At 35.2% G+C, this 10751-nt stretch overlaps 1 protein-coding gene across 1 annotated transcript; it reads left to right on the forward strand.

Annotated features, from left to right (window-relative positions):
- Positions 1-356: 356 nt before the first annotated feature.
- On the forward strand, positions 357-6492 carry tmem130 (transmembrane protein 130). Its single transcript, XM_019075697.2, has 8 exons — positions 357-507; positions 623-732; positions 809-980; positions 1071-1213; positions 1301-1385; positions 1532-1734; positions 3218-3330; positions 5460-6492. Exons 1-8 carry the CDS (start codon positions 500-502, stop codon positions 5610-5612), a joined length of 987 nt encoding a protein of 328 aa, XP_018931242.1. The 5' UTR covers positions 357-499; the 3' UTR covers positions 5613-6492.
- Positions 6493-10751: the final 4259 nt, after the last annotated feature.

Genomic DNA, 10751 nt, shown 5'->3' on the forward strand with positions numbered 1-10751 from the left:
GCATGATGGCGAGAGTGATGTTTATATCGAAGACTGATTTTAAATTCAGATGTTTCAACTGTGATAGAAATAATCTGATAAACGTTTGACTTTTTACAGCGCCACTTTGTGGCCGTTTATTTTGTAGGCCTACTGTAGTTGGAGTTCCTGAGAAATTCTTAATGTGTAAAAAGTGACTATTAACACCAGTCTACATGCCATATTTGAAAAGCTTTGGAATAATAGCCTATGTAGAGACTTTTTCACATCCTCTAAAATCTATCCAGGCATCTGTAGAGGAATGGGCTTGTGAATTAGACATGTTTCCGCATGGATTATGTTTTCTTTGGCAGCACAACACACATCATTATTCAGATGAGCATAAGGATTCAACACGTGGATATGATTTCAAGCCTTTACCAAACAGCATGAAAGACATTAAAAGCTTGACCCAGTCATACTATCACAAGTCACAAGCTGTCGTCTGTACACATTTAGAGATCCATGCTGACGAGTCCACATGAACTGGTATGTATAGCTTATAGTTCTGAGTAAAGGATATAAACATATGATTTTCTATTATGACTTTATTTTGTTTAATCTTCAGTTTAAATATATTTAGTGTTGAATGTTTATATTGCAGCTGCAGACTGAATTCCATCAGGATCCGGAGTGTTCTGGTTTATGCTCTTCTCACACTGATTTCCTCTCTTGCTTTTGGGATACCCGACGAGTTATCCCATCAGTTATCTGGTAAGCTGACTAGTCCTCTTATGTATTTTGACTTAGTTGGTTACTTGGTGGTTACATTGTTTCTATTCCATTATAGGAAATGTCAAAGGAAAGATCATTTTCCGTCAGATGGAAGGGAATTCAACATACTTGCGGGATAGTGGGAAGTTGGCATCTTTCATACCCACCGTGGTTTCATTTGAGCACTTTGACCCGAGGCATACCCTGCGCTCTGCCACTTTCATATACACATGGGACTTAGGCAATGGGTGATTTTTATTTGAACAAATAAATCCATTTCAATGAACTAAATGTTTATCTTCGAAACTGTTTTCTTTACAGTTGTCATTGTTTTTTAGGGAAGTACGTAAAGGCCCAGAGCCTTATGTGACGTGTCACTACACTTTACCAGGGAACTATACATTTCAACTGAGCATTGAAGCCAATACACCCCAACATTCCAGAATAACTGGGCTGTACTCTGTAGATTTGACTGTGTTAGGTGGGTGCAGAATTATTATCTCTTTTAAATGACTCTTTATATGCTACCAGCGGTGTTAACATGTCAAAGATTATTTTTGTTTTGTAGATGTCATAAAGAGCATTGAATTGAGAGGACCTTTAACTTATAACGTGGACCAGAGCAGCAGACTGTCCTTTCAGATTGGAGGAAGGTAAATGTATTTCAAGAAAGTAAAAAATTATTTGGGAGGACTGTTATTTTTCATATAGTCTTTTATTCTTCATCATGTTGAAAAAAGTCAACAGACTTGACTTTTTATAATTTATTTATTTTTTCTATTGCATGTGATGTGTGCAGTCCTCCGGTTTGGCTGTGCTGGAGAGTTTTGTCTGATTGCCACACACCCAGTCCAACTTCCTGCAATTTAGTCAGGCTCTATGGGAACCAATTCAATCTGAACTACACCTTCAGATCAGTAGGAACATATTGCTTAGACCTGAGTGTGAGAAATATTATCAGCAACCTCCAGACATCCTACAACATCTATGTGCAGAGCAGCCGTAAGTATAATACATTTATCTCAAACTATTTATCTTTCATGAGTAACTTTGAAATGTTTCCTGTATTAAGTGGAATACAAAGTATTCCTCATGTTGTGGCACAATTAGAACATAGAATGGCACAAAATGAAAATTCATCATTTACTCACTGTGATTTAATTCCAAACCTGCATTTTTTTTTTTTTTTTTTTTTTTTTGTGAAACACAAAATTAAATATTAAGAGTTGTGATAAAGTGAATGGGGACACACATAGCGATGACAGAAGTTTTGTTTTTGGGTGAAATATTCCTTTAAATGTATGGAAAGATGAGCCATGTGAATAAGCATGACCATTAAAAATCATTGTTTGTGTCAAGATACTGTGCTTGACCACATTTGGATCAAAACAGCTTTAGTTATACAGCTCTGTTGTGCTTGGCCCCTTAGTTCCTGCTTGCAGCTAAAAAATGTTATGTGTTTTTCTTTAGTGTCTCATATACTATATCGTTAAGCCAGTAGGTGGCGACACGTGACTGTCTTTATGAGCGAGTCATTGAATCATTATTCAACCAATTTGTTTAAAATACTGATTCATACAGGAACAAAACAAATTCCAGAGTGTGCTGCTCAGAAACAGATTTTCTGAAACTAGATGGTTTGGCCTGTGGTGTTAGGGTATGAAAAGTGCAATTTATTGTGCATTTAAACTCTGAGTAAAATAAATTACTCCAAGTCCAATTAATGCAGAGAAGAGAAACCACATGAAGAAAGCCCGGCGCGCCACTATTGATGGCCGTTCATGAAAGATTCATCGATCCGTCTGCGTTTGCCCAAATAGGCTACTTTTAAAACGTGAAGCCAAATGTTTGCTACATACCATGATATACATAAAATATGTGTTGTGTAACTTAGGCAATAGTGATATATCAGATCATTTTACTGACTTGATATTTGAATTTCGTTCAGCAAAATATATATATTTTTTTCAAATCATTTCATTCATCTGAGTGAGTTAAAATATGTTCAATAGATTCTCCGAATACGTCCACATGTGCAATCTTTGATCATATTATGAATTAGGAAATCAATATAATGCAACCAAATATATAGGTGTTAGCCTATTTATAAAATGATGCAGAGTTTTGGTGTGTGTACGTTTGTGAATTATATGTGTCAAGTTTACAGATGCAGAAAAGTGCCTAAATGTGTGTTGTCTGAAAGATTACTTGTCAAACAAATGAACTTGAAATCTTTTTGGCTAAGGCCAATGTGATTGCATTGTGATAGGCTACTTGACCTTCCAATAATCTGGAAAATTGGTCAAGATGTGTGTGCCCCCTAAAAGCACAAGGGGCCCCTACTTTTATATACAATAAAAGCAATATCACATCATAAATTAGGGTGTGACTCAGTCATGCAGTGCCATTTCCCACTAATCTTTGTTTGCTATTTTTATGTCTTATAAATTCACTCTCATATGTGTATATATACTTTTCCCCCTAGCTGTGAGTCTCATCTTCATATTGCCCTGTGCTGCAGTGATAGTTGCTACTCTCATATTCATCACTGTGTCAGTGTGTCGTCCACAAAAGCAATCCCTCGTGTCTAAGGCTCTGGTGAGTGATTCAGATCAGGAAAGAGAACAAGAACATACAAAACGCATTTAATTAAGTGTAACATTAATGTTTGTCCACTAGAGGTTGACATAGACCTGAAAGTAAATGAAACAGCCTTTGTCAGAGGATTATATTTGGTTAAAAAATTTCATTCAAGTAATGAGTCAGTGTTTCTTTCTTTTGTGGTTGTGAAGTTGTATAACTATTCTCTTGAAAATAATCTTAATACTTTGTAAAATAAGCTAAATACTTAAATACTTTATTGTGATATTTTTAAAGGTGATTCAATTGCAAAAAAAAGAAGGATGATTTTAAAGTACTTTTTAAATCAATGTAGTCTTAAATTATATATTTTCAAAGTTTTTTAATAGTGTCTTATTCTTATTTGTTGAAGTAAGTGTTGAAATGTTAAATTTAACAGAATATCAAGCCAGATTACCCCTTGACTAATTGCCAGTTGGTCAGACACAGTCTTAAAGGAATAGTCCAAGTCCACCCATAAATGGAAATTTGCTGAACATTTATTCACCCTCAGGCCTTCCAAGATTGGGAACAGACCGGAAAAGATTTGGATCACTTGCTCAACAATGGATCCACTGTAATGAAAGGGTGCAATCAGAATGAAAATTCAAACAGCTGATACAAACACAATAACCCACAACATGACTCCATTTGATGTCTTGTGAAGTAAAAAGCTATGTACAAGAAACAATGCATCAATAAGGTGTTTTAAATTTAAACCATCATTTTTGGACAAAATACAAGTCCATAATCCATAATCCATAATAATGTTTCGTCCAGTGAAAAAAACCCTTTAAAGGGATACTTCACCCCAAAATGAAATTTTTGTCATTAATCACTTACCCCCATGTTGTTCCAAACCCATAAAAGCTTTGTTTGTCTTCGGAACACAATTTAAGATATTTTGGATGAAAACCGGGAGGCTTGTGACTGTCCAATAGACTGCCAAGTAAATTACAGTGTCAAGTTCCAGAAAAGTATGAAAGACATCATCAGAATAGTCCATCTGCCATCAGTGAATTAACTGTAATGTTATGAAGCAACGACAATACTTTTTGTAAGCAAAGAAAACAAAAATAATGACTTTATTCAACAATTCCTTTGTAAACAGTCTTCTCTGTGTCTCTCCATATCACTGTATGCTGCGTATGCTCTTCTGTATCAGCCGCACCACAAGGATGCGCTGTTTTCTTTCAAATCAAAGCTAAATACATGTAGAAACAGCACATCCTTGTGGTGTTGAATAAAGTCATTATTTTTGTTATATTTTTGAATATTTTGACGATATCTTTCATACTTTTCTGGACCTTGACAGTGTTATTTACTTGGCAGTCTATGGGACAGTCACAAGCCTCCCGGTTTTTCATCCAAAATATCTTAAATTGTATATTTGGGACAGTTCTTGACTTGCAAATCACAATCTTCAAGATGGTGCTGATATCTTTTGATTCAGATGAGGGGACTTTTAACTGGTGAAAGCAGTATTATGAATAGAGGACTTAAATTTGAACCATTTAATGATTGATTAGTTTATTAAAACACGCAGCTTTTCGCTTCACAAGACATTAATTGATGAACTGGAGATGCGTGGATTACTGATGCCTTTATCAGCTGTTTGGATGGTCATTCTAAAGGGAGCCATTTACAGTAATGTAGTGTTAAATTTCTTCAAATCTGTTACGATGAAGAAACAAACAGAAATCTACATCGCGAATGGCCTGAGGGTGAGCACATTTCCATTTTGGGGTGAACTCTAACATAGTGGCTATGTTTATGCAACTGGCCATCCTCCCGGAAAAATCTAATTTGCACTTTTCATAAAAACTGATTTTCATAAGAATCATATTTTCACGATTCGAAAAATATCATATTTTCTCCTCAATTTATTCGCATGTACTAGTTTTCCAATAAAGGTTTCTGTTTATGAAGGAAATGAGAAATGACAGGTCAGCACATCTCTCTTAAAACAGCAGAGTGGCAGTTTGAAGTGTAATTTTAATATTTTTGTATCAGATTATAGCCTATACAATCTGATATAAGAGTATATGTATTTAAGTGTCATTACCAATTATAATAAATGTCCGTTTTCTCTTTTTGTGTGTCTTCAGATGGCAGATATGAATTATCTTTCCTTCACAGAAATCGAGCTGCGTGCCAAAGATGCTTCAGTCACTTTACAGGATAATTCTCTTGCTTCTAAAACAAATGAAGCCCAGCCCCTTCTTCAACAGCCAGAGACTTCCTACAGCACCCAACCCTGATTGCCATGTCTACATTACACTTAAAGTATTCATTAAAACCAATCTTTCATTGCATTATTTTGTTTCGTGGTCTATCTATTTACTCTTGAAACTAAGATCTTGGTTGAGATCTTGGCAGGTCTTGACTCAACACTCTGTGAATCAACACAATACAGGAGCACTGCAAGCTTTTTGCTCGTCTGATTCACTCTTCTCTGTCAGTGTTAATGCACTAATGCTTTCTGTGCTCTTTTTGTTTGTACTTAAGTGGATTCCAAGGTTTGCTTCATGAGGGTTCCATTTGTTAATGCAAACCTCCTTGGGATCCTAATGGATGTTGACACTGGTAGTGAATCTTCAAAAGTATAAAAGTACATGAGGTTAGAGCGACTGCATGCAGTTCAGCAAGCGTGTCTTGGAATATTGTTACAATTTTAAACCTGACCCAAATGTGCAAAATGCACCACTGTACAGAATGATCATATTTCTTTGCAAGTGATTATGAGCGAGAGCTCTTTCTCCTGGAATGAATGAGTCTGACCTGTATATTCCTTCTGTGATGATCAATGATATTTGCCCTCTGCACTGGTACCAGGAAGACAAGAATTACAGCTCCACAAGGGACTGCAAAATACATCTCTAGGTTAAAGGCTACAGATGAGCAATGCATCATACGTCTAGTAATAACTGTGCCCTTCAGCTCAAAAGTAGCCTGAGGCATTATTCTTGCCCTTAGAAGTTGTAGCAAGAGTCATTCTGTATGTGTGTGAAAGGACTTGAATATGTTTCTTTACAAAAGTTTAACAAAGATTTGTTTTACTGTTTTTATTCTACAAGGAAAAGTTGTACAATTAGTAAAACTTGTAATAACTTACACCACTGTTCAGAAGTTTGAGGTCGGAAAGATTTTTTAAATGTTCTCTTGTGTATTTATTTGATCAAAATACAGTACTAACAGTAATATTGTGAAATAATATTACAATTTGAAGCAATTCAAATGTAATTTATTCCTATGATGGAAAATCTGATTGCTTTAGACACACACACACACACACACACACACACACACACACACACACACACACACACACACACACACACACACACACACACACACATTAGGATTCTTTGATGAATAGAATGATTAAAAAGAACAGCATTTATTTGAAATACTGTATAAATGTTTTGTAACATTATGAATGTCCTAATGTCACTTTTGATCAATTTAATGCATCCATCTAAATAAAACTATTAAATTCCTTAAAAAAAAAAAACTCAGACCCCAAACATTTGAACTGTGCTGTTAATATATTTGTATTGGTTATAATTTATTATTGTGTTAGACTAATTTTTAAACAGCTACTCCTTTGAGATCTTATCAGTATATTCATGTAAACACAATAACTGTATAAATTCAATAAACAATTTTCTTCTTGTTAATATTAATAAATCATAAAGTGACAACTGCAAACTTTTTGGTAACACTCAAGTTTAGGGACCAAATCTGGCTATTAACAAGTTGCTTTTTAGTATGCATATTAATAGCTTATTGGCTGTTTATTAGTACTCATAAAGCACATTTTAATTCCTTAGTTGTTAAGTTTAGGTATGGGGTATAGAATTAAGAGATCTAACATATGGTCATGCATATGTTAGATCTCTTAATTCTATACCCCATACCTAAACTTAACAACTACTTTACTAACTATTAATAAGCATTATCTGTAAGCTTTGTTAATAAGCATAATCTTCCTTATTCAGATTAATTCCGCTTTCTGGAATTCACACATCATTCAGTAATTCAATCCAATAACTACTCCACTTTAAAGCTCATGTTGGTGTGTGACTGAAATGCATTTGGCAGAGCATGAGTAAACACAATTCTTTAAAGTGTTAATCATCTCAAGGATTTGAGCTGCGAGGAAGCTGGAGATTTTCACCCCCTGCAGATGAAGGTCACAGAGATGCAGCTGTTTTCTTTCTAGAATCCAAAGACCTTCCCAACTTTCCAAACTCAATACAGTATGTGCCATCACCTAGCTTTATTGCCATTTGCACCTCTCTAAAGGTAATTTTCTTTTTTCTTTTTTTAAATAGTTTGTTAGTCCAGTCTTGTGAAATGTCCCTTTGTGACACAAGCTTTGGCTTGGGACTGATCTCATCCCCTTAAGACAGGCTAATGCCCTCAGAGCCACCTGTCTCTAAGAACAGTGTGATTACATGCTCTCCTTCCATTTTTTGACCTCAACCACAGGGTACACTCAGAAAACAATTCTACCTTACTTTTCAACTTTACTTTTCTACAGTATATTTTGGTAAATTTAGAGTTTTAGAGAACAGCTGCATTAAAAAAAATCACTACTGTCACAAACAAGCAAGGTCAATGCACAATATCTGCTGTAAAGAAAATTGCTTGCTAATACAATATATTTTTTTTATTTATTGGTGCTGAGAAAACACACTAAACCACAAAAGATAATACAACAGTAGAAAAAAAAAAGATAACAGAGCAATAACATGATTTCTAAGCGAACTTTATTTTTCATTGGCAATCACAGGTTAGCAGTGTCAAGCAAACCCTGAATAATTGGCACGGTAAACAAAAAAGGCTTTTAAACAAAATATGGGTATCTTTACATTCCAGCAAACAAAACAACACTAAATCAAATATCTGAAAAAATGTTTCATCTTTAAAAACAGGGTATAAAAATATGATCGTATATTTCAAGAAACAGACCTTGCAGCATAATTCACAGTTCATTTGTCTTCAAATATCTAACAGTGTTAAAGCATTTATAATCTTCAATGGGTAATTCAGTCAGTTTAAACAGAGATGGGCTTTAGATTCGAAAAAAGAGTTGATTCTCAATATTTATTATCTATTTATAAGAATCTATGACAGATTTTAAAAAGAAAGATTTATTGTGCCCTATAACTAAGCACATTATTAGCTCTGGTGGTCTGCAATAATACTTCACAGGCTAACGGCACCACTTTAAATTTGATCTCAAATGTGATTTCCCTCACCAAAGTCTAAATTTAAGACTTTAGTACAGCACAAGATCCAAAAGTGTTCCTCCTGTATAATGTATGGCCTTGTTTGTAAATCAAAAACAGCTTTGTAATGAAACATTAGCATGTTAACTTAGACAGACTCTCTAAGAACACAGGGCAACAATGCACACTCAAAAGAGGACATGGAAAGCCTTGAGAACACTTTCTTTGGTCTAAAAGCTTTTGCTGCATTCAGGGCCGGCCCGTCACATAGGCGAAATAGGCAAATGCTAAGGGGCGCCTTTCATCCATAGGGGCGCCCAAATTAGGTAATTTATTTATTTTCTTTTAAATAATTTCATTTTAATTAGGGGTGCACTATATATCGATATATAATAGGTATTGCATTATGGCTTAATGCCATAGTCATATTGAGAAGGCTGTGATTTAATTAAATAAAAATACCTATGCACTGCATTTTTCAGAGTGAAGCGGGTAATGTGTTCGAGTGCAGCACTTCACTCTGAAACATGAAGCAAAACCACCAAAATAAAATCAGTTTAATATTTGAGTTTGAGCAGAGATACACCGATCTGCCATAAATCGGAATCTGACGTTTTTTTGTTTTATTTCAGTCTGTAAACGGCATTAAAGGGATAATTAAATTTTGTCATGAAATTTTGTCATTAATCACTTACCCCCATGTCGTTCCAAACCCGTTAAAGCTCCGTTCGTCTTCGGAACACAATTTAAGATATTTTGGATGAAAACTGGGAGGCCTGTGACTGTCCCATAGACTGCCAAGTAAATAACAGTGTCAAGGTCCATAAAAGGTATGAAAGTCATCATCAGAATACTCGTTCTGCCATCAGACGTGCAATCTGAGTTATATGAAGTGAAGGGAACAATTTTGTAAGCAAAGAAAACAAAAATAATGACTTTATTCAACAATTCCTTTGTCAACAGTCTCCTCTGTGTCTCTCCATATCACCTAATGCTGCGTATGCTCTTCTGTAACATCCGAGACACAGAGGAGAATGGTGACAGAGGAATTGTGTTCCCGGCGCTTCATATAACCCAGATTGCATGTCTGATGGCAGATGGAGTATTCTGACGACGACTTTCATACCTTTTGTGGACCTTGACACTGTTATTTATTTGGCAGTCTATAGAACAGTCACAGGCCTGCTGGTTTTCATCCAAAATATCTTAAATTGTGTTCCGAAGACAAACAAAGCTTTTACGGGTTTGGAACGACATGGGGGTAAGTGATTAATGACAAAAAATGTCATTTTGGGGTGGAGTATCCCTTTAACAGAGGCCAAAGATGCAAAGAGGAGAAAAGACATTAGCTGGCAGAGCAAGCTCACTGTTAACAATGCGAGAAGTACGAATGTATCTCTGAGGGGAACTGACTGTCTTAAGAAACAGTTTAGGTAGCATTTTCCTTTAATTTTGCCTCTGTATAATGCATTTAGTGTTTACAGTGGTAATTAAGGAAACTGCATCACCTCTTCCCCAAAAGCCACACCTGCTGGCAGAGAGTGAATTCACATTTATACACACCACATCCTCTTTTTTATATTTTATACCAATAACACAAAAAAAAAAAACACACAACACTCTTTTTTCTGCAGCATTTTCACAAATGATACAGTCTAATTTAGATCAAAATATAGGCTAATGAAGCAACTAACCATATTCTTCCTATATTCATATTTTGATTCTCTCTTGTCTTTTGCTTAAATTAAATACATTAAAAATCAGTATTGGATTCTGCAAAAGTTAAGGATGTCTGTAATTAAGATTTACATGTTAGTATTGTAGCTGCCTTTGGATGATACATTTCTCTAATTTAAAAAGCTACCTGAGTTCATGTCAGTTTATTTATTTTTTGTGCAACAGTCTTATTTCATATGTAATTTATTTTTTGTCATAAAGCTTTCTGTGTGAATGATTGGTGGTGGAATTGGCTGCGATGCAAGGGCCACCAGCTAAAATCTTGTCTAGGGCACCAAATTGGTCTCATGCCATGTTGTAATAAATTTTATTAGATGACAACCCAGGATGTCCTACTTAGAGCTGTCCATGTCCTCAGAATTGGAATTAACACCAAATTATAGCAACAAAAAACAACAAAACAAATCACAAAACCCCAATTAAACA

This window comes from Cyprinus carpio, chromosome A12 (assembly GCF_018340385.1).
Source record: "Cyprinus carpio isolate SPL01 chromosome A12, ASM1834038v1, whole genome shotgun sequence".
NCBI lineage: Eukaryota > Metazoa > Chordata > Actinopteri > Cypriniformes > Cyprinidae > Cyprinus > Cyprinus carpio.

Bases quoted from the DNA above. Each gene is read 5' to 3' on its own strand.
- tmem130 (XM_019075697.2), top strand. The intron at 1,214-1,300 runs GTGGGTGCAGAA...TTTGTTTTGTAG, and splicing joins TGTAGATTTGACTGTGTTAG to ATGTCATAAAGAGCATTGAA. The intron at 1,386-1,531 runs GTAAATGTATTT...TGATGTGTGCAG, and splicing joins TCCTTTCAGATTGGAGGAAG to TCCTCCGGTTTGGCTGTGCT.